This window comes from Cetorhinus maximus, chromosome 7, assembly GCF_964194155.1.
Source record: "Cetorhinus maximus chromosome 7, sCetMax3.hap1.1, whole genome shotgun sequence".
In the NCBI taxonomy this organism is placed as follows: domain Eukaryota; kingdom Metazoa; phylum Chordata; class Chondrichthyes; order Lamniformes; family Cetorhinidae; genus Cetorhinus; species Cetorhinus maximus.
Window position 1 is genome coordinate 92,182,295 of NC_135885.1, and position 25,272 is coordinate 92,207,566.

Below are 25,272 nucleotides of genomic sequence, written 5' to 3' on the forward strand. Positions count from 1 at the left end.
TGCTGCACAGAAGAGGTTGGCCATCCAGTGCACAAAGAGGATGAATGATCTCATCCGTGCCACCAGGGTAAGTCAACCATCTCATCACTCTGAACTTGCACTCACAAGCCCATCACACTTTCACTGGCATCTCACTCACTGCCAGCTCAAGAGACAGTGCCCCTCACTTTCTCACATACACCCTCACTCTCTCACAGATGCCATCACCATTTTGAGGCCATTTGCACAGATCAACATGTGCCCCCCACCACACACCCTGGGATACTCCCCCTTCCCCAGTACAGCCCTCACCCTGCAGCCTCTTCCCTTACCTGAGGCCACTACTCCCCCTTCCCCAAGCAAGCCCTAGCACTGCAGCCTTTGAAAAGCCACCCCAGCCTTACAGCTAGCCTGGTAGGTAGAGACTTTCCCGTGAGCCCATCTAAAAGCGATGTGGTGCTTGCTGCCTGCGTAGCCTGGCGCTGACAACCATGAGTGCTGCCTGAAGCACAGGAGGCTAACAAACCCCAAAGTCCCAAATGAAGTGCAGGTCGCCAGCTGCATGTCACTTATGTACCTTTGTGAAACACGTCGGCGTGAGCTCATGAGCCAGCGTGGGGGGATGGTTCCAGTGAGTAGGGCTTATAATGAGATTGTAGAGTATTCAGCTTAGCTTCCCGATTTGCAGCAATGGGAAACATGGCCTGTCATTGACAGGTGGAGCAAATGATTGCAAACTGGTTTTACAATGACATCTTCCCAATATCTTCTGCTCCTGCCTGCTATGACGCCTGCCGCAAATGGGAGCAGAAAATCCTGGCTATAAAATGAGATTCACTAAGTTTGCCTGACCTAGAAAATATTGTTAATCTGTCATAAGAGTATTTTCCTAGATAATAAGTATTCTTACACCTGACACACAACTGTAATGCATGGGAAGTGTCTGTCATGCTTGAAAATTTTACTTGTGCAAAGTGCCAATGACATCGGACTCAGATAACCAATATCTATTGAGTTACTCAAACAAAGACAGGTAGGAATATCCAACAATCACAAACCTGCAGCTCACAAATAACTCAAACAGTGAAATCACTCAATTTATTCAAAGCTAACAATCAACTTTTAAGTGTCTTGTTGCTGAAACATTTTTTTTTAATGGCCATGTTGCTTTGTCAGTTAGCTGACAACTATACACCCAAAAATGTATCATATAACAAACCCATAAATCCATTCACCAATCATGTAAACTTGAGCATAAAATTTCCCAAGTCTTGTTGGAAACCTGTCCAGTAAGTTATAGAATCAGAACAGTTACAACAGAGAAAGAGGCCAGTCAGGTCCATGCCATCTCTATGAAGAGCAATTCAACTTGTACCACTCCCTTGCCCTTTCCCCATAAGCCTGCATGTTTTTTTCTCTTCAGCTGCTTTCCAAGTCCCTCTTGAAAGGGACTACCCTCTCAAGCAGTAACTTCCAGATCATAACCGCTCACTGGATAAAAAAAAGTTTTCTCATGTGGCCTTTGGTTCTGTTGCCAATCACCTTAATTCTGCATCCTCTTGTTCTGAACCTTTCAGCCAAAGGGAACAGTTTCTTTCCATCTACTCTGTCTAGAGCTCTGATGATATAAAACACCTCCTATCAAATCTCCTCTTAACCTTCTCTTCTCTAAGAATAACAACCCCAACCTCTCCAATCTATCCTCGTAACTAAAGTCCTCATCCCTGGAACCATTCTCATAAATCCTTTTCCCCACCCTCTCAAAGGTTTCTACATCCTTACTTCAGTGCATTGCCCAGACTTTGTCTAGGTACTCCAGTTGAAGCTGAACCAGTGTTTTATAAAGGTTCACCATAACTTTGTTGTTTTCGTACACCTGCCTCTATTTATAAAGCCCTTCCACCTTCACTAATTTGTGCACTTATACCCCCAGATCCCTCCGTTCCTGCATCCACTTTAGAGTTGTATCCTTTCTTTTATATTGCTTCTCCTTGTTCTTCCTATCAAAATTAATCACTTCACGTTTCTCTGCATTAAATTTCACCTGCCACCTGTCCATCCATTCCACTAACATGTGTCCTCTTGAAATCTACCACTATCCACCTCTCAGTTTACAATGCCTCCAAATTTTGTGTCAGCTGCAAATTTTGAAATTGTAGTCTCTACACCCAGATATAAGTCATTAATATGTATTGTTATGGACAAGAGAGGGATTAATTTAAACAGCCCTGATTTCCCCTCTCACTGTCTGTCCGTAAACAGAAAGATTTTTTGATTTCTGATTTCCCCCTTTAAACATGGTGGCATGTTTTCTCCAACCCTTCAGTTTGGAGTGATCCAATCCTCTATTAATAACCCCACAGCAAACTCGAAATAAGGTAAAATAAGAGGTTTGATTTATTTTACACACACACAAAACACAGGAAGGGGTTTTGCAATGTCTGCCCCTTTTTCACTCATACAATAAAAGATGGATAAGGGAAAGAAAGGGATACAGGGTAAGACCACGATAAAAAAACGAGTTATGGTTTCACATGGGCCCAGAGTCCAGAACCAAAAGCCCAGTAGCGTATTCCTTCAGAAGTTAGCAGGCTGAAATTGTTGCAGAGTGATCCGACTCTCCAGAAGTGAGGACTTCCACAATGGAAGAAGTGACATAAAGATGAATGAGTCTTAGAGGCGCCGCTCCAGGAGTTCCAATATTCCAGTAGCACACAGTATAGATGGGGGCCAGGCAATTTACCTGGACAGAGCTTTTTCTGCTGCTACCTATTAGGCGATAAAATGTTAGACTGGGTTCAATTACACATGGCAATAAAAACCTAGCAGATTGGCTGAGATCATGTGACATACCTCCCACCACTTCTCCTGGGTGTTGGACAAAGGATATATTTTTCCAGGTCTGGAATCTTGAGCTGTTTAATAGAAGAGTCAGGGTCCCTTTTGTCCTTGTAGATATAACGTCTCCGTTGTTGGAGCTCTGCCTTAGAAATGTAAAGGGTGTTGGTGCATTTCTTCGGAATTTGATTTTCTGCAGTCACAGAGGGCACTAGCGCCACTTTAAAGGTAATGAGGTCCTGCTGATTTCTGAAGGTTACAAATTCCTCTGAGATGAGTCATGGCTAGTCAGGGTAAAGTCTTGGTCCATTTAAAAAATATATAAAGTAATTTTATAGAGTAGCCAGGTTGACATGGATGCATATTTTCCTTCCTGTCTTCTGGACAGGACATGCCTCCTCCATTGGAGAAAAATTAAATGAATTCCATTTAATTTCTTTCTTTTAACGCAGTCTTAGGGGAGGAAGAATAGGAAGTGTAGAAGTATACAGGCATTCCCTCATTCATGCTGGCACCTCGGACACATGGTTAGCAGGGGAAATGGCAGTTCCCTGCTGCATGGGGAAGTCTGTTTGGTGCTAGAGTTCTGACTTCCCTCTGTTGGGGATCAGGTACTTCAACCTCCTGATTAAGTACCCTCAAGAAGGGTCCTGGGGGTTTTACAGGGTAGTTAGCACTCAGCTAGCAAGTGATGGTCAAGCTGCTCTGGACAATTTGCAAGGAAGTGCTGGACATCTTACACTGTGGGTGCCAGGCCCTGGGATCATAGAGCTGAGCTGCTCTTGCCCAGCCTAGCTCTTGCCTGTCCAATTTGGTAACCTGTGGGCTCAGGTGTTCCGACCCAGAGACTGGGGCTCAGCTGAGGGTCAGGAGAATGAGGTGTTTTAAAGGGACAATTACCTGTTTAGGGGATTCCGGTTCGGAGTCCGGCTAAGGCGTTAGCACACTGGAGAGTTCCAACTTTTGGTGTTAGATGCTTTTGGTTGGCACAGACAGCAGGTGGGCAGTAGGCCGCTGAACTTGGGCCAGCCTTTCTTAGCCGGGATGACAGGAAGATGGCCTTCTGACAGGGGCCTCTCCCACATCCATACCGGATATGGCTACAGGGCAGTAGCCTGGTGGGGGATTATGGATCATTTTCAAGGATCCAGTCCTCTTGCAATTCTGTATGATGGTGAGTGAGCACGGGGTCTAATCTGGTTGGGGTCCCTCTGCTGGTCAGTTGCATGATAAGTGCAATGTCTTTTGGGACACTGTTACCCTCTGGGGAATGGTCAGCTCTTGCTGTACCTCCGGGTGGCTTATCAACTGGGTGAGGTATCACCCTCATGCTTTCTGGGCCAATTTGAGAACTTTTCTGCTCCACATTCAAATTTGCCATAAAGTGGTCACAAAATAAATCACTGGCTTCCTGGCCGGGGCCTTTAGCTTTGGAGGGGGCGCTTTCCTAATATGTTCCATGTCCTCTGAAACACCACTGCCCTTGAGTGAAGATGCAGCTCCAGCTACCCTCCCTTGTGGCTTTTTAACTGGGGGAGGCATCTCCCTCCGTATCTGTTTATTGGCTTGGGAAACTCCCTTTGTCCCTATTTAATGCCGGGAGCAAGGTCATCCATAATTCAGGCAAGTCCTTAACCTTTTCCTTTCCAGGCTTAATAACCTGTCTTCTTTCAGGCTCTTTGGGTACGTGGGGCATTTCCCTCACTACTTCTTTCCCTGCTTTGGGATTTCTCTGGTCCCTATTTAAGTTGGGGGTTTTGGGGAATCTATTTCAGATTCTAGGGGCCTTCTCTGGACCCCGTTTAATTCTACTAGCCTGGCTTCGGCCTTGCTCCCTTCGAGCATCTCTTGCTCGAGGTCTAGAGCTATCCCACCCTTTTGGGCCTCTGGACCTTCTCCAGCTTTCTGCCCTTCTACAGATTTCTACTGCTTGGTCTTGGCCTCTTTTTTGTCGCTGGCTAGCACCTGGCTGCCAGCCAAATTGTTCCACAGGAGGAAATCGATCATGCCACTGGTAGCTTAGGGACAATTCCCACTGTAATAGGGCCTGAAACAAGGGTCACTCTCTAGGTGGACCTTATGGAGGGGTGCAAACACAAATCCTCCTCCCACTCTGCAGATCAGTGCTTTGGCCTTCAGGGAGGAATTGGGGAAGTTTTAAGTTTCCCTCCAACATTAAAAACTGAGTGGCCCCTGTGCCCCGGAGCAGTCCGACAGACTTGCTCACGTTTTGGGACAGGTAGGGGGACACGATTCCTGGAAGGTCAAAACCCTGGAAACTCTCTGGGAGTTTGTCAGGCTAAGACACACTTAGTGCCATGTCCTCCAAAAGGGTAGGTTTCTGTAGCGAGAAGCTCTGCCTGATTTATTGCACGACTAATTGGGGGACTACTCATGTGAAACCCTACCAGGCCAACTGGCTTGCCTCGCAATCTCCAGTGTTCAGGTCTGGAATGGCCTATTTTGTTGAAATGAGAACACGCCGGCTTCCAGGAATTCTCCTTTTGGACTATAAGGGGCTTCTCGCACCCTCTTTTGTGTTTTCTAGTGGGGGCCCTTTCCTATCTAGGTCACCCTGCTTCTCTTTCCAATACTCATGGGCATAGTTTGGAAAGGGTCTGCCTGAGTTTACAGGCCTATGGGTGAGGTTATAGCTGTCTGCTCTGACGGCTGCATCCCTAATGGTGAGGTTCTCTGCTCCTGTAGGTGTATTCGCAGGTTGGAGGGTAGTGTATCTTTCCAGCTTTGGAATTTTGAGGTGTCTAATAGAGGAGCCTGCACCCCTTTTGTCCTTGCAGACAGGCCGTTTCCGTTGGCCAGAGCTCATAGACGCCGACAGCACAGAAGGAGGCCATTCGGCCCATCGTGTCCACGCTGGTCAACAAAGATCTGACTACACTAATCCCATTTTCCAGCGCTTGGCCCATCGCCCTGGAGGCTATGGCAACACAAGTGAATATCTAAACACTTCTTATATGTTACGAGAGTTTCTTACTTAACCACCCTTTCAGGTAGTGAGTTCCAGACTCCCACCACCCTCTGGGTGAAAAATTTTCTCCTCAACTCCCCTCTTAGCCTCCTACCTTTTACCTTAAATCTATGCCCCCTGGTTATTGACGCCTCTACTAATGGAAAAAGTGGCTTCCTATCCACCTTATCTATGCCCCTCATAATCTTATACACCTCTATCAGAACCCCTCTCAAGCTTCGTTGCTCCAAGGAAAAAAACCCCAGCCTACCCAATCTTTCCTCATACCTTAGACCTTCCAGCCCAGGCAGCATCCTGGTAAATGTCCTCTGCACCCTCTCCAGTGCAATCACATCCTTCCTATAATGTGGTGACCAGAACTGCACACAGTACTCCAGTTGTGGCCTAACCAGCGTTTTATACAGTTCCAGCATAACCTCCCTGTTCTTGTATTCAATGCCTCGGCTAATAAAGACAAATATTCCTTAAGCCTTCTTAACTACCTTATCCACCTGCCCTGCTACCTTCAGGGATCTATGGATGTGCACACCAATGTCCCTCTGATCTTTAGTCCTTTCCAAGATCCTACCATTCATAGTGTAACCCCTTACCTTGTTAGCCCTCCCCAAGTGCATTACCTCACACTTTTCTGGGTTGAAATCCATTTGCCACTGCCCTGCCCACCTGATCAGTCCATTGATATCCTCCTGCAGTTTACGGCTATCCTCCTTAATATTTACCAACCTACCAATTTTCATGTCATCCGCGAACTTCTTGATCATATCCTCTACATTTAAGTCCAAATCATTTATGTCCACCACAAACAACAAGGACCCCAGCACCGAGCCCTGCAGAACCCCACTGGAAACAGACATCTCAGTCACAGAAACATCTCTCTACCATCACCCTCAGCTTCCTGCCTCTCAGCCAATTTTGGATCCAACGTACCACTTTACCTTGGATCCCATAGGCTCTTACTTTCTTGACCAGTCTGCTATGAGGGACCTTATCAAAAGCCTTGCTAAAGTCCATGTAGATCACATCAAATGTATTACCCTCATCAACACTCCTGGTTACCTGCTCAAAAAATTTGACCAAATTTGTCAAACACGACCTTCCCTTAACAAATCCACGCTGACTATCCCTGAGTAACCCGTGTCTCTCCAAGTGCAGATATATTCTGTCCCTCAGGATTCTTTCTAGTGACTTCCCTACCACCGAGGTTAGACCGACTGGCCTGTAATTTCCTGGTCTATCCCTTCCTCCCTTTTTTAATAATGGGACAACGTTAGCAGCCCTCCATTCCGCTGACACCTCACCTGTGGCCTGAGAGGATTTGAAAATTACTGCCAGGGCCCCTGATATCTCTTCCCTTGCCTCCCTCAACAGCCTGGGATACATCTCATCCGGGCCCGCGGATTTATCCACTTTTAAGGCTGCTAAATCTGCTAGCACCTCCCTCCCTATGTTAATTTCCTCTAATATTTCACAGTCCTCCACCCTGATGTCTACATCTGCGTCGTCCTTTTCCATTGTAAAGACCAACATAAAGTATTCATTGGGGACTGCAACCATGTCTTCTGGTCCATGCACAGATTACCTATATGGTCCCTAATTGGCCCTACTCTTTCCCTAGCTCTGCCTTAGAAATGTAAAGGGTGTTAACGCATTTCTTTCGAATTTGATTTTCTGCAGGCACAGAGGGCATTAGCACCTCTTTAAAGGTAACTAAGTCCCTGCTGGTTTCTGAAGGTTAGAAATTCCTCTGAGATAAGTCATGGCTAGTCAGGGTAAATCCTTAGTTCATTTTTTTAAAAATAAAATAATTTTGTAGAGTAGCCAGGTTGACGTAGATATATATTTTCTTTCCTGTCTTCTGGACGGGACTGTATTGTTGCGGACAAGGAGAAGTGGCGGGTTAACTTTTACCCATTTTTCTCTCTTGTTGGCTGACCACAACAAGATATATTTTAAGAAGGAATGTTTTAAACCTTTTAAGTGTTGTCATTTTGAAGAATAGACATGAACAGGCTTTCTCGGTAAGTTTAAATCAAAAGAAAGGGAAACGTTTGTTTACGCAACAACCGAAAAGTAAAGGCAACAAAACACCCATTCCCTCAAACACTCAGGCACACATACACACAAAAAAGATGTGTTCTAGAGAGGAAATATGCACTTAGATTACTGGCAGAGCAACAAGAAACAAGTCATGTATTCTTAACCAATCGTTTAAGATGAAAAATGTTGCAGGCCTGAAGAATTCTTTGTCTTGGTTCTTTGAAGGCAAATGGAGGTTGGAAATTTCTGGGTTTTTCATACAGAATTGTTGCTCAGCTTCTGTAGAGAAGAAATATAACCTTGCAGGCGAAAACAAATTAGCCCCTCTTTTCACTGAGGTAACTGACTGTTCGAGGCAGGGTACCTTTCTTCTCATTGGGTGATGATTTCTCTGTGTTGCTGGTCCTAGACTGCCTTGCTGGATTCTCTTGTGGAGTAATAAGGTGTCAACCCCTTCTCCTGTTAGTTTTGGTCATGTGATGGCAGTTTCAATGTGTCCCTTGTCCACATAATAGGTTGGGGCCGAGGTGAATGGTACACAATGGGCGGGGGGGGGGGAATGATTGATATCCCATCAACATACCAGTTATGATTAACTCAATGAAAGATCTCATTTGACATTCCTTCTTCATTGTTCCAACAGATTTGGTATACATTGTCTTTTAAATCCCTTCCCTTGAAATGGTGAAGGACAGTCAATTTCCACCTGAAAAACCGATTTGCATTTTTAAGTAACTTCCTAGACATATTGGGTGGAATTTTCCCAGAATTGCACTAAGTACGGTAGCGGGCGGGTAAAATGGAGTCCTACCCGCCGATGAAAATGGCGGGTTTTCACGCCGTATTGTCCCAAGCCTGCCTCATTATTTATTCATCCCCAGGAAACACGGAGTTTCCACGGCGGGGGGGCTCTCATTCGCCCACTCATCATCACTCTGCTGTTGCATTACGCCGGCCGCCATCTTTAAAAGGCAGCCACCAGCAAAGTGCTCATCGCCACCAACTCACCACTGCTGCCCGGTGGACATGGCCAGCAAAGGAAAAAAGACTGCAACCCCCCGCTTCAACGACGGGTCTCTTGAGCAACTGCTGGATGCTGTGGAAGCCTGCCGGGATGTGCTCTACCCCTGCTCTGGTTGCAGGATGGGCAGCAAAGCCACCGACCCAGCTTGGGAGGCAGTGGTCAGCGCAAATGCCCTGCAGAGGAGTACAGCCACCCAGTGCCGCAAAAGGATGAATAATCTCCTCCATTCCACCAGGGTAAGTCACTCTTTTCATCACTCCCAACTCACACACTCACAAACCCACCACGCACCCACAGGGCCCTCACTCACTGCCAGTGCAAGGGGCATCACCAATTCACTCTTTCACACGCACTGCCATTGTTCTCATCCCGTCCATGGGACCACTCACCACCCACACACACCAGGCATACTTATCATCTGGCCCGGCAGGCATCTTGATACACTCTTCCCATCTCTATACATGCAGGACAAACTGGCTCACAACAGGAGGGAAAGGTTGCAGACTGGCGGAGGGATGCCGGAGATCAAAGTTCTGACAGAATTCGAAAACAGAGCCGTCCAGCTGGCAGGTAATGACCGGGACCGGTCCTGTGCTGACAGTGAGGTTGGTGCTGCTCTACCAAGTGAGGATCCAGCAGTGCAACATCCATCAGACAACCATGCTGTGAGTGATGTGTCTGTCCTCTTTCACAAACCACTGCCATGCACTAATTATCTCCCTTTGCTTTCGCAGGCATATCTGCCAAACAGCCACAGAGTCCATGACCCAGGGCCTCCAATCAAGCTCCGAAGAAACTCCTGAAGAGGAATCTGAAGGCACCCTCCCTGAAGTCCTGTCACAGCGCTCACCCACACCCTCCACCAGTGCAGAGACACACACCTTAGTGGAACCTAGCTTTAGAGTAGCCTTGGGATCACAATCTGGGGAGCACCTCACACTTTCTGATCCACAACAGTCGGAGGCAGGGACTTCCCAGGTCCCCGGCACCCGGAGGACTGCTGGAGGCCAGAACTTTGCTGAGTCCAAGTCAGATGACAAGCCTCTGGACTCAGTCATGTCACAGTTGCTGGAGCTGCAAAGGTAATCTAGGGAACATCAGGAAAGGATGTCCGTTGCACTCCTCAGATTGCAAGGCACAATGGAAGAATTCGTCCATCTTCAGGCTGAGGTGATAGCGCCAGCATTGCAACGCACTGAGGTTAAAACTGGCAGGATGGTGGCCGCCATGGAGACCTTGGTCCAGGACTTCACTCCTGCACTGTTACACGGGCCTAACTCCAATTCTGATGTCATAGGTGGTCTCCAATAGTGTGTACACTAGAGGGGTGCTGGGCAGCTCGATCTCACTCCAGCTACCCCTTCCTCTCGGAGTCATCCAGGGGCCCTTGGGCACCCATAGGGAGGAGGATCAGCAGGTGTACACTCCAGGGCCATCCACCCAGGTGTTTCTGGCACTGCAACGAGAAGAGGAGCTGGCTGAGGAGATGGAGGACGCCGCCGACGGGGATGAGGGTGAGAGGATCCTCGGTGGTGACAATGACGGGGATGAGGCTCTCGCAGTGGATAGACGAGGCAGACGCGCTAGGGGGGCCCTCATTGTGGAAGATGACGACGACCCCGTAGATCCTCACATCGCAGTTGTGAATGTTTGACGCTGGTCTGGCTTATGCTAGTGCCAATACCCTCTGTGAGGACGCTCTTGTCATGGACATGCAGTGGAGCCCTAAGAGTCGCTCGATCACAGGAGGATAATGACAACATGCAGCGAGGACACTCCATAGATCTTCACGTAGTTTCTGAGAATGTCTGACTCCTGTCTGGCTGAGGGCAGCTGGATTGCGCTCCTTGATCAGGGCCATCTCAGAGATGCAGCCCTGAAATTTTAGATGCATCTGATGCTGTGTCCACCTTCAGCATCTCAGCCCTTCAGGAGCTGGTGCACAGCATCACTGGGTGCAGATGCTGGTGTGATGATGGCCAGCCCCACCTTAAAGGAGCTGAGAGCACACGGAGAGTATGAGAGAACTCATGGGTATATTTGTGGGTGGCGGATTGTGAAATCCCACAGAGGTCACCTGTGGAGCCCTGAAAGGAGCCACTGGCATGGAAATTGAGTGCCGCGATCAGTTTCACAGCCATTGACAGTGGATGACTTCAATGTCCCCTAGGCGTCAAGTCCTGCAGTAAGTGGCAGACAGCGTCGATAGACACTGGGTGTCGCTAGGCACCGACCAGCCACAGCTCGCTGTTGCTCCTGGGCAGCGTGTGCAGGAGCCCCTGCTGCCGCTTATTCATGAGGTTGCTGCACCTGGCTGCACAAAGGCAGGAACCTCATTCACTCTCTCCTCAGTCTTCTACGGTCTCTGTAGGCCATCAGGCAGACAGCTAGGTCACCAGGATCCATGATCCTGCCGTGGTCCTCCTGCAGCATGAAAGAGAGAGAGAAGTTATTATCATGGCTGTACTTAGCACCTTTCCTGGCCCTGTGTGACCACCCCTTAACCCTTCCCGGAGAGTGCTGGTCACCCCTCAGATGGCCAGAGATGAGTGCGCTACATGCTGCCCTGTCAACCTGCGATGTGGGGGACATTGGTCCAAACCAGGATGCTGAGATTGGAAGAGGCTATGAGCACCTCCAGCAATGGCTGCTACGTGGCCAGGAGATTGTACAACGTGTGCAGTCCAACTGCCCCGCTGTCCAATAAAGTGGTGGCGGACTCAAAATCTGTGCCGGGGGGTTCGGGGGATGGTGTAAGGTATGGAGCACTTTGTGGCCCTTTGGTGCCTCTGTATTGCTTGCATGGGCAGGCAGGCTAGGAGCCTGACCCCAATGATATCACTGTGGCTGTGCCTGATCTGTCTCAGTTGCAGAGGCATGGTGCACGTGGCCTGCATGTCGTTGTGAAACACTTCAGCTTGCTTTCCCGCCGATGTGGACGGATGATACAACCGGGTTCCAAGAGCCTGGCAGGATGGCCTTTTAATTATATGCTGATGTATTACAATTAGCTCCCCGCTGACCGATGACAGGAAACGTGGCCCGCCTTTAGCAGGCTGAGCAGACAATTGCAACCTGTCTTCACGCCGTCATGAAGCAGGTCGTGCCATATTTCTCGCGCATGCTACATATCACACCCGCCGCCAGCGGTCTCGGCAAATTCCGTCCATTGTCTCTATCTCTCCAGAAACGACAAACCAGTCACCTGACTTTCCGGAAACCATTTTAAGAGAGTACAGTGTCCATTATTCCATTTTGCTTCCCTTTTAAAAATAGAGTCCACAGCCCAACTATCTGTGCGGGCATGACTTGACCACTACAATATCAAGAAAACCTCCCATCTCCTTAAGTGCTCGGTGTCTCTACTTCTATGTCAAGGTCGCCTCCTGGCTGATTACATTTAAAGCTCATGCTGCAAGAGCAACACGGCTCACTTTGTAGGGTCAGGACCTGGAATTCACCCAGATATCAGGCTTGTGAGCCCATATTGAAAATCAGCCCCAAGACTTAGATGAGAATACCAAGTGTAATGCATCCTATTTTGTTAATGTTACAAAATTAGGAGGGAAACTAAGATGTGAGGAGGGCGCAAAGAGGCTACAAAAGGATATAGACAGTGTAAGTGAGTGGACAAAATCATGGCAGAAGGTATATAATGTGGAGAATTGTGAAGTTATCCACTTTGGTAGGAAAATAGAAAAGCAGAATATTTTTTAAGTGGTGGGAAAGGTTGGTATTCAGAGGGACCTGGGTGTCCTTGTACAAGAATCACAATTAATGGGCAAGTACAGCAAGCAACTAAGAAAGTAAATGGTATGTTGGTGTTTATTATAAAAGGAATGAAATACAAGAAGTCTTACTGCAATTAGTAAAACCTTGGTGAGACCATAACTGGAGTGGTCTCCTCACCTAAGGAAGAAATTGGAGAGAATAATCAGTTCACTAAACTGATTCCTGGAATGATGGGCTTGTCCTAAGGGAAGATATTGAGTGGTCTAGACCTCTATTTTCAAGAGTTCAGAAAAATAAGAGGTGAAATAGTTGAAATGCTAAAGGGGCATGACAGGGTAGATGATGTGAGGATATTTCCCCTGGCTGAGAAGCCTAGAATGCCAACCTTTGTGCCTCTACCCACTCCTCCATGGCCCTTCATACCCTCCATGCCAAGCCATGCCCCCGACCTACCACCCTTTGCCATTACACTATCCATGCCAACTCACCCAGTATCCACCATGGGCAGACCTCACAACTCATCCTGAGATTAAATAAAATAAAGCTCTTATGTGTCTATTGATGAATTCACGATTAAAAAAAACCACACTGATTAAAAAAAACCCAATCACTACACTTCCTTCAACTACTTAATCCGTTATTAAAGCAAGCATTTGTATTCATAGCCCCACTTCAAAGATTGTATAAGCACTTGTAGCTGTCAGTCAAACTGTGAATTGACAGGCACCTCACTGTGATAATGATAGGTTGTCAATTCAGTCATTCAGCACAAATCCTGTAATGACAACGCTCAAGTTTATGCCAACAGACCGAGTGAAATAGCAAGCACTTTTTTTTCATGTGGCACAGAGTTTTTCTTCCAAAAAAATTAAAGGTCAGGAAATTTAAATCCCTTGACAACCTAACAGTTCCCTTGACAGCTTTACAATTCCAATCAGCTTGACAGTTCCAATGGGTTTATCCACTTCTTACACATCTTCATGTCTTCTTTTAAGCAACCCAAAGGGCACCTTACCTCTTTCAAAAGGCACTTGAAATCTCCCAAAGAGCACCTGATCTCTCCCAAAGTTGTCCCTGGGCCCATCCAAAAGGGTACCATATCTCTCCAAAGAGCTCAGGCAGTTTTAGACCTTCTGCACGGCCCACAGCTCACAAGCCTATTTTAGACCTCCCAGTTATGAAAATCGGATCTGTTTGAAGGCAGCTGCACTTCAATATGTAAACCACGGATGTGAAAACTACAACCCGTTCCCACCCCCGCTCCCCACCCTCCCCTGGTGAAAATGGTAGGCGCCGGGTTCAGGAGTGGTACTTCCAGATTTCGGCGCCATTTTCGATAAAACAGAGACACTCTCTGTCATGGTGAAAATTCAGACCACAATATTTGTAATGCTTGCAAAAGTGCATTATACTCAACATGATAAATTCACCCTATTAGCATAGTTCAACTAAAATATTTAAGATTTTTTGTTTTAAACCTATCTTCAAATATTTGCACAGAACTAATGTATCAATATTAAGTTCATATTATGATCTTTTTATTCAGCTGGTTATTGACCAGACCACTTGCTACATCATAGAGGAGCATTATCACTTTATTTTCTTGCTGCTACACATAGGTTTTTTTAGGTAAAATTAGCTAACATTGAATTCAAGGAATATATAATAGATAATTTGTTTGCTTCAAATGACAGATGATCTCCTGAGACAGTGATTCCATTTAAATTACATACAGTAAATAAAGGTCAACAATGTTCTCAACCTTTCGCAGGTGATTTGTTTAGATAAAACCTTCGTTTTCTGATATAAACCTGCTTGTCTGTAAAACAAAATGCCAATACAGGAAGTATTAGCTTTTGAGATGTGTTAAAGAATGATTGATTGCATTAATGCCAGTCTCATCATCTCTGTGAGACTAGTGGAGTGGAGAGAGAACATGACAAGAATGTGACATAAATAGTAGATTGCATTGACCTTTATTTCTGATCTGTGGAATAAGTCTTTTCATTTTCCATGACAACTGTTCAATCAGCACTGCAGTCTATTAGCAGTGGAGCTCTTTAACATGCAAAAACTAGCAGGCAGTTCTAGTTGTTATGCATCTCATTGTGTGACAAAATCTGTTCAATGTAGCTGTTGATCTTCCCCACTGAAAGCAATAGTCACAGGTGAATCAATTCAACTTTGGTCTTTATTTAATGGCTATGAGCAAACCTAAAACATGACTAATCTTGGTAAAAAAAGAAAGCTGATTTATGACAAAGTTAAGGGCTTGTCTAGTTCAGAAATTGCTGGTTTTAGTCATAACATAGTGATCTTCCCCTGTTCTCTTTGACATTGCTATGGTAACCCTCAGGGCTGATAAAATTCCCTCAATCCTTTTCCACAGAGGGTGATGAGACAGGCGTGATGGATAGCCTGCTGGAGGCCCTGCAGTCAGGTGCTGCATTCAGAGACCGAAGAAAACGGACACCAAGGCCTAAAGGTGAGTTCTGTACCTATTTGATGTTGCTTCTAAGGGAGTTAAGGCAGATAGTGCTCATGCTTTTCCCCAGAAAATAAACTTTTTAGAAAAGAGACTAAAATTAAGAGGCATGGTACTGTGGGGCACAGAACCTGTCAATGCCAGGAGCGTACTTAATCTTCCTCTTCTGATGGCTAATGTCAGAAAGATGTTAATTCCACTTGGCTGTTGTCAGTACTTGTTTGCAAATCAATGCTGTGAAGTAAACTTTGTGTGCTCATTATGACAAGTTTCATGTTCAGAAACATATGTAACTCATCCCTGTAGCCTTGATACAATTAACTATCAAAATTCACAAAGTCTCTCAATGAATGAAGTGTTTAATTTATGTGCCTGCTATTTGTAACCACTAGAGAATATCCTAAAAATTATACATTTTTCAATATTTTGACACATTTTACTATTAACTGCCATTTCACTTTCATTACTTTGTTTTTTGGCTCTTACAGATACTCGACAAAGTACAAGTCCAAATTCACAATGGCCTGTTTTGAAGACTTGGAACCAGGGTAAAAATGACTTTCTAATATGCGTGCTTCTTTCTTCAATTGTGCCCAATTCACCTGAATTATTTGCAAGACTTTTGTATTTTCCATCTACTTTCATACAAATGAACCACTTTAAATTGCTGTATTTCAATTTTTGCACACAAGAGGGATCCACTCAAAGCTGCCTTTCATACACAAATTTTTTTGGTTTAATGCAATTTCATTTATCATGTCATTAAGGCCTAGTAAACACTTTATTCTACAAGTGGGCTTTGAAAAAATTTTGAAGAATTTTAAATTAAGATTGAGAGTAAAAATCAATGGACTAAAGAGCCCACTAGGCTATGTTCAAACCTCTTCCGATCTCACAGATACTATATTTTAGTGAAGTAAGCTTCATCTTCTGGTCAATAAAGCCCATTTAACGTTGCATCTTCTGTTTACCTCGTATGCCAATTATCTGGATTGGGTCCCAACTTTCCATAAATGTAATTTAATTTGTCATTCTATTCATAGGTCTTCGTGAATATTGTGCATCTTTCCCTGCGCGTTTAGCTCAGCTCTTTCTGTATTTGTCAGTCATTGAGTTAAAACAGAATTCAGACAATTACTCTAATGTATATATAAGCTATTTTCCATGATAATTTAGGATTTCGCAGCACAATTTGTGCTACTTTGGATTGATCAACCCAAATTAATTCCAAAATATGGACTGGATTACCGGCAATATCAAAGGTGGAAATGCGGTGCGTCCTGTCCTGCAGGGATGCATAGAATCTTAGAAAGGTTACAGCACAGAAGGGGGCCATTTGGCTTATCGTGTCCATGCAGGCTCTCTGTAAGAGCCACTCAGCTAGTCCCCATCCCCTGCCTTTTCCCCATAGCCCTGCAATTTTCTTCTCTTCAGATAAATACTCAATTCTCTTTTGAAAGCCACAATTGAATCTGCTTCCACTACACTTGCAGGCGATGCATTCCAGATCCTAACCACTTGCTGCATAAAAATGTTTTTCCTCATATCACCATTGCTTCTTTTGCCAGTCACCTTGAATTGGTGTACTCTAATTCTCGATCCTTCTGCTAATAGGAATAGTTTCTCCCTACCTTCTCTGTCCAGACCCCTCAAGATTTTGAACACTTCTATCAAATTTCCTGACAAGGGCCATGTAACTTTCAGGACCAACACTCACTGCACTACTGCGAACTTGAAAGCTATTGAAGCTTCAAAATCAAGTTTTAATCTCAATGTATGGCATTTGGTGAATTTCTGCAAAATCATTGCTTTTACTTTTTCTTTCATATTTTGTTACTTGTTTTTTGCCCAGTTAGTATGTTAGGAAAAAATATTGCCTCTATTTTGAGTTAACTTTGTTACTTCCTTTGTTGGAATGGCATTGAAATTTACATCTTTTAAAGGAAAAAAATTGTTAACTATTTGGAGTAAATGATTTTTTCAATCATCTTCTCTATCAAAAAAGAAATTTAAGGTTTGAAAATGTCCTGATGCATGTTAATGATTGTTCTGTTCAAGCCAGCACTCTGTCTTTTGTGCAACTTGTTAATTTAATAAAAATGCACAGCACAAAAATCCTCCACAAGAAATGCACCAAAATGAGTGGAGCTGGGGGAGTAAGTGTTGCAGTGTGCTCTCACTTCAGAGCAGAATCTCATCAGAGTCTGCATCCTGTTCAATAGGCCAACATTCTTGCTTTTGCTTGCTGTAGGCATACAAAGGAAATTGTGGTAGGAAATTAATTCAGCCCAATTCCCAACTACATGCTTCTCAAAGCTGCACATACTTGAACTCACATTGATTGAAAGCCTCATTACAAGAAACCTTAAATGTAGGTCATACGGCAAGCAAAAATATGGCAATGATGGACCCTGTGGAGCCAGGGGTGCTATTCAGAGTTTGCGCTAAAGTAAATTATTGGATCAGAACAGAGATAATCTTAATCTGCACTGGATTCTTGCTATTTCTGGTGTTGAAATGCTAGATTCTGGTACCAACCAACAAAGTTCCTAACTGTTCCATTCACTGTGATACTATTCCTCACTATGAAGATCAGCCAATCATGAAAAAGCTAACCATTTAAGGTAACACAATTGCTATCCCATTTACCATAATAACCTTTACTGCTTTCAGTGTGTTTTGAAGAAACTATGAAATACGAACAGTGTTTACAGAGCACAGAAAATCAATAGTGTACTGGGCATTTTTTGTTAAACATATTCTAGTAAAGTAACATCATATTTGTCTCTGTGGATAGTTGAAATTGATTGTAAATTTTCGGTTTTAACAATAAGTACTTTGTTTCCTTGTTGTGAAATGACATTCCTTCTTCATAAAAACAAGTCAAAAGATTTTTTATTTTGCTGAATTATCAAAAACATCTGGCAGCAAAAATAAGTGAAGGACACAGTCCTCTAAGGGATTTACAATGCACTCTTCCAATGCAAAAGGACCACCAATCGTGGGGGAAAAGCACCCTGACTGTGTTCTACTTGCTCTGCCGTTCGCTACAGCTCACTGGCTAATCTGTTTCCAGGCTTTCTCTGCTGGTTGACATCAGCTCTCGCTATGTTTGTCAGTCACTGAGTTAGAACAGACTTCAGGCAAATAATGTAAAGTTTATAGATTTCACAGTAAAATATACTTGCTGACCTTAAGTTAAATATTTATTCATTTCTATTACATATGAATAATACTAGACCTACTGTGTCACCATTCCTGGTTTTGCTCATTTAAAAAAATATTGACATGATTTAAAAATGGTGTTATGCTAATAGCAAGCACCAGAAGACCATGATTTTAAACTGTGGTGCAAGTTGAGCGAGAATTTCAAAGTATCACCACAACAGTAACAGAAGTTAAGAGAACATTCATTGAGAGATCTGTGTAGTTCAGAAAATCTCCTAAGGCGATAAGTGTTTGCATTTCAAAACTCAATGGTTGCTATTACTAGCTCAATTTGCATGTGTTAGATTGAGAATGAGCTACAGTATCCTATTGTGACATTTTTACTAAAGCCATGTTAGAGAAGTCAGTATGTTTTATAAAATAATTGTTCCACATGAAACAGGAAAACAAATCCTAACTAATCCCCAATTTAATATTTAAAAATCAATAGTGAAATAAGCAGTGACTTTATAAAATGTTCACACAATCGTCATGAATGCAGTAATTTGTGATCATCAGTTATATTAAGATAGATTTACAGCAGGTCATATGCAAACTTACAGCTGATCATTATTTTCCAAACTATATCTTTCATGTCCTTTTATTCTGGACATAGATGTACTGAATCGACTTAGTAATGTAACAATGACGTAAAAGGCATTGCCTCAAAGTGCGCTAAGAATTTTTATGTGTGTGTCTATGTATGTAGCCCCCTTTTTTAAATTAGCAAATTATTCAATTGAAAAATCAGCAGCAAAGATTTAGGATGGAGACAAAGTACAGTGGCTGGCGGGAAAGCCGGCAGTTTCCTCTGGCCGGTATGTCAGGTTGCCACACCAGAATGTCCACGTTTCAACTCATTATGTATGCATGAATGAACATATCATATCTCGTGGGGCAGTGCACACTGGGACTCGCCCACCCCGCCATTACCTCACTGGATTGTATTTCCGGGGAGCATATTTAAATGCACCTGCACATACATTCACTCTTTGCAGCCCAGGACATGTTGTGGCAAACGCCGGAATGGCCTCCAGAAAAGCCAAACCATGTGTGCCCAAGTTTGGCGACAAGGAACTGGCAGTCAAGGACCAGCAGGACATCCTTTACCCTTGTGGTGGGAGCCGGAGGTCCACCCTCCACCATGGCTCGGGAGGAAGTCACCAGGGTGCTCAGCGTCTGCGCTCCTCAGAAGAGGCCCACTATCCAGTGCCAAAAGGGGATGAATGATCTCATCCGCTCCACCAGAGTAAGCCAACCATCTTCTCACTCTCAACTCACTCTCTCATAAGGCCATTAGGCATTCACAGGGTTACAATCCATTGGGATCTCTCACACTACCAGCACAAGGGACATCATCATTGATTCTCTCACACACACGTTGACATCTTCAACTCTTGTCACATTCTGCACAAGTTGGATCTTCAGCTCTTACAGAGTTCCACTCAGCACACACAGCAGGCAGGCATGCTTATCACCTGCTTTGGCATTCATCCTGCTCAGTCTGTCCATCTGCCTTTATGCAGGACAAGATCACCCACAACAACAGGGAGAGATCCCAGACAAGAGGGGGAATGCCAGAGCTCAGGCCACTCAGCCCTTTGAAGAGCAGGCAACAGAGCTGGCTGGCGAGGACAGGGACCACTCCTGTGCCGAAGGCGAGATTGGCGTCTCCCAACAAGCCAGTGAGGCCCCATCCACTAGTCTTCGCCCACCCACCAGAACTGTGAGTGCTATTTAACGTAGGTGACTATCCAGCCAATCCCTAATTATCTCTTCCTCCTATTACACTCACCAGCAAGAAAAGGAGGAGCACACCGCCAGCAGCCCCAGCCCCCAAACCACCTTGGTTGAGGTTCCTGAGGTCCCACTGAATGTAGAGCCGTCACTGCTTTCACCTGCAATCTCCACCGGCACAGACGCATACCTCAGTGGGACCTAGTTTTAAAGCAGGCTCGGGGTCACCGTCTAGTGAGCACAGCATAGATTATGGTCCACAGCAGGCAGGAGCAGGGACAGCCAAAGTTACTGACACTCGGAGGACTGCTGGAGGCCAGGCTCCTGCTGAGTCCAAATATGAGCCTCTGGAATTGGCCCTCAGAGAGATGTTGGAGCTCCAAAGATATGGAGGGGTACAGCAGGGTTGTCAGAGGCTGTTAACAGGGCATAGCAGTTAGCAGGCTGCCTCCACCTCTGCTGAGGATGTCAGGGATGCACCAAGACATAGCAGTAGAGTCAGAAAAATTAAGAAATATTGAGAGCACAGCGGTGGCATGGGTGTTCATTCAGTGTATTTACTTTGCACTGCTGTAAATATATTTTGCTTATCTGAAATTCTCAACTAGTGAACGGCTTTTCTGTCAGATGCAATGCTCCGAGGTCATACAAGTGTGACTCTTGCCCTCCACCACCCCACATTTATCTCCCATCATATCCCTCAGGTCTATGGTGTCTCGCACAATCTCAGTACAGTGCATCACCTTTCTGTCCACATCAGCGACATGAGCAAAGCTTGTAGTTCTATCGACATGGTGATTGGACAGTGCATACCTTAGACTTGGGTCAGAGGATCATATCATGTGGCCTCATGAATATCAATTTTAGTTGTGTTTATTCCCCTGATGCTGCTATACTGGAGACTGGTCTATGTGGATCTTCTAGGTTTCAATGTTGACCCGCATTGGAGTCATTCTAACTTGGTCTTTCTTTCAATGGCCTCCATGTAATGTCTGTCAGGCTTGGTGTGAGTTACATTTCAAGTCATAGTCAGGGACCTTAGTCACTCATGGCAGCCCATAGCGTGACGCCATGACCACGCATACAGCTAGACATCACCCCTATAGTAGTTCCCACTCTCCACCTACAAGATGCAGAGCTAGGAACCTAGCTAACACTTAGTGACTCCTGAAATGTCTGCTAGATGGCCACGACTATGCGAAATTAGAGGTGTGTGTCTAGGCTCCTGATGCCAGGCTATTAAATGGGAGGGTGCTGCTTTGGACCTGAAGGTCTGGCTAGCATGGCTTGACATAGTCCCTGAACTAGCTCTCCGATGGGCAATCAACATGGTTACCTGATTGTGACAGTGCCATCAATGTTCCAAGTTTCCTTGTGTATATCTGAAACTGCTGGAATGAAAATGCGGAGGCCTCAAATGGGATCAGAATGAAGCTCCACTACATGTGCTGTGTGTGTTTTATTATCAACAAAGTTACTAAGTAATGCCTAAATGTTGTGTCAAGATTTACTGAGCCACCTCACACCCAGGTGCCAAGGCAATGCTGGGTGTGAATTTGGGAAGCTCCAGACGCAGGCTGGGTCATGAATTCTTGTCAAGAATCACATGATGGTGCTGCTGAAGCTCTCTCTGTGCACACAAAGTTGACCTGACTCGCAGGCTCACATCCATGACTGAAAGTGACAGATGACAGCGCCTTAAAGAACAATCTCATGCTGGGGACTCTGTATGAGGATGAGGCCAGAACATTATTCTTGCATGAGGGATGGCCTGTGGAGAGATGCTGCAGTCCGGATTCAGATCAGTCCCCAGACATTCATGTGAGAGCCAGAGATTGATGATTATCCTCATTGAGGCGCCTTGCAACACTCCAGGCACACTGCCATGAGTGCACTGAGGTTTGCAGTGCTGCTTCTACCTCTTGCAGGCTGCCGTAGGCAGTGAAATGTTGATGTGATGCTTGAAAAAGATTGCACCATGTCTAATTTCCTCATAGTGAGAGCTGGTGGAGTTCTTATCCCAGAACAGAACGGTCACATGCTCCAGAGGATGCCTAGCCATCCAAGTTTGAGGCCATTGTCACGCAAGATTGTGACTACTCTCTGAGATGTCCTTCATTGAGATGCTGAGGATAGCAAAGAAGGTGTTAATGTTGAGCCTGCATGGAGGGCACAGGTGAAAGCAGCTCATATGAGCTAGTCGTCTTCATCATCCTGGAACCTTGTGGCTGTAAGCATCTCATGAGCACATCTGGCCCATACTATTGCCTCTTCCTCTGGGGCCTCATTGAGCTCATCCCTCTCGACGTCCTCCTCATCGGAGGAGACGTGCAGCTCTTCCATCTCTCTATCTGGCAACTCATCCCCCCTTTGGAGCTCCAGGTTGTGTAGAGCACATCAAACCAAGATTATGTGGGACACCCTCTGGGAGAGTGCCGCCTGACTAGTCCAGACATCGGAAATTCATCTTCAGCATGGCAAAGGTCTGCTCAGTCGAGGAGCGTGTCACAGATTGAGCTGCATCATACCTCTCTTCTGAAGCACTTTGTGTCTCCTGAAAGGGCGTCATTAGCTACGTCTTTTGGAGGTAGCCTTTATCACCGATGAGCCAAGCCTGAGTGCGCTGAGGGCCCTCAAAAATCTGTCGCACCAGCGAGTGACTCAGGATGTAAGAGTCGTGCAGGCTCCCAGGGTATCTCGCAGAGGCATGCATAATCTGCTTTTGGTGGTCACGGATCAGCTGCATGTTGAGGGCGTGGAAGCCTTTTCTATTGACCAATTGTTGTGGCTGCTGCCAGGGAGCCCTTAATGCCACATGTGTGCAGTCAATGGCACCCTGCACCTGTGGGAAGCCTGAGATCGCTGCAAATCGCACTGCTCTGGCAGCCTGGCTGGCTTCATCAAGGGAGAACTGGATGTAATTGTGTGCCTTACTGAATAGGGTGTCAGTGACCTCACAGATGCATCAATGAGTGGAGGATTGTGATATTCCACAGAGGTCCCCAGTGGAGCCCTGAAACAAACCATTTGTAAAAAGGTTGAGTACAGCGGTCACTTTTAGTGCCACTGGCAATGGAAGGCCTTCCAAGCCCTGCAGTGTCAGATCTTCCCAAAGAACTTGGCAGATGTGAGCCACCATATCCCTTGACAAGCGAAGGCGACAAGAGCACTGTGTCTTGCTTATCCAAGGAAATGAGAAGCATCTTTGGTACATTCTGGGTTGCGCCAAATGCCTCCATGGAATTAGTCTCCGCCTCAGCTTCTGGGTCTTGCTGGGGCCCCACTGGCCCAAGTTCCTCAGGGTGAGGCTCTTTCCTTTGGCCTGCCTAACAGCAACGGGCCCTTCTTCTCCTCAGTTGCATGAGGGCCATGAAAAAAGCAGCGTTGCCTGCTGCCTCCATTCGGCACTCCTCTTCGTCTCTGTGGAAAAATTGATCAGAGACGTGATTGAACATAACCCTGCAATGATCACCATCCATCGCCAAGCTAGGGAGTGATTGTGAAGCCCTTCAGCTGCCCTCATTCCAGGCATTCCATCCCCAGATCCTCCCTTGCAGCTGTCGCACAGGCTTAAGGATCACTGGAAGCTGCCTGCCGCCCACCGTGCTCACCCCAGGCCCCTGGAATTACAGCGCTTTCACAAAGGGTGTTGGATCTAGAAGAGTACAGCCAGATGATATGAGTCTCAGTCAGGGCACTGTTAGGCTGGCTCCTATGGAGTAGACTGGAGCCCAGCCTTGCACTAATGTAATGACTGTAATCGTCGAGGCATGTAAAGACTGAGCTCTAAGCTGCAATGTGTAGAGGTCTTGGGAGCATTTTACATATGTACTTTAGCCATTGCCCCTTTACAGTTGGATCCTTCTAACCTTTGTGTATTCCTATCAGAGGGATAAATAGTCATTCATACCCAATCAACATTTGTCCCCAAGCCTTAATGGATTCCCACAAGAATGCACACCATGAGTTAAGGTACCCAAATCCTTCAACTGGCATTTAAGTCTTCCTAACATGTCTCAGCTGTTCTCCGTGTCCTGAAGCGGAAATTATTATACTGCCACTTCAGTTGGCCCAAAAGTGCAGTAGCCGACTCCTCCCACAAGCCCTTAGACCCCTCCCCGACGATTTTTTCCTAGGTTATTTTTCAACTGCGTCATTCCATCGGCTGGCGAATTGGTGCTGCTCCGCATCTACTATGAGACCAGCTTCCAACCCCCCCGGAATGTCCAAGTTCCTCCTCTCATCCTGGAAGAGCATCATGTGCAGGTTTCCCTCCCTCCGATCACTCTCCTGCCTCCCCCGCTAATCCTGGATCTCATCATGATTGTTGTTGATATCCCTCTCTTCTCCCCTGAACTGTTTTATGTGGATGTCCCGATGCCCCATTTTGAGGCCCTATACACAATGACCTACCAAGACCCCCCCTCCGCATCACGAGGCCATCAAGTGCCCCCACCCCCTTAGTTACCAGTTCCCCATTTACAGGCCACAGATGCCTCCCCTGACTGTGACTGTGCCGTCTGCAGCCCAGTACCAAGCCACCAACCCCCAGGACCCAAATGTGTGAGGGACTGACCTCGTCCTGCACACCATGCTATCCACAACAGACACAGTACAGACAGACCCTCCTCTCCCCTGGACTGAGACCAGGATATGTGTGCTAGGCACAGCTTTGTAGCATGGCACACTCAACCCCAGTACTGCCTTTGCTGTCTGGCCCTGACATGATGTGCTCTACCCCAGGACTGCCTCAGATTTATGCACCCTCTTCCTTTCACTACCACTGCGCGCCCCACTCCCAGTCACGTGTCTCTGTCCACCCCTTTTTTCTTGTGCTCCAGTTAAACAACGCCCACCACCCACCCCCCAACAGCCCCCAGGTCATGCATCTCTGTCCACCCCTTCCCTCCCGGGTCCCAGGCAACCTCCGCCCACAGTCAAACGTGTGCCTTCCAGCCCCTTCCCTTGCCCCAACCCCTTCCCTTGCCTTTGTCTAGTCTTATCTCACCTGAAGTCAAATGTTTACCTTCCAGCCTCTTACCTTCCTGCTGGTCTTGCCTGAACAGCCTTGGCAAGGAGTTGGAACAGTTCCGAGCACAGCTCGGTGGAAGGTAGGCATCTGCTGCATGCACGAGCCTCAAAGTTGCGAGCGATGTGCAGTTCGCCAGTTATATCTAGTCATGCTTCACACCGGTCTAATTAGCTGCTGGTGTGGCCATTTTATTTGGGAGTGGGAGCGTGATT

General features: G+C 46.0%; 1 protein-coding gene across 1 annotated transcript in view; it reads left to right on the forward strand.

Moving 5' to 3' along the window:
- The window catches only part of LOC144682943 (protein diaphanous homolog 3-like), a 786,894-nt gene that overhangs the window by 639,103 nt on the left and 122,519 nt on the right, over positions 1-25,272 (forward strand). Inside the window, exons 26-27 of the mRNA XM_078545867.1 lie at positions 14,989-15,084; positions 15,573-15,632. Coding sequence (XP_078401993.1) covers positions 14,989-15,084; positions 15,573-15,632 — 156 coding nt within the window. The remainder of the gene's footprint in view (positions 1-14,988; positions 15,085-15,572; positions 15,633-25,272) is intronic.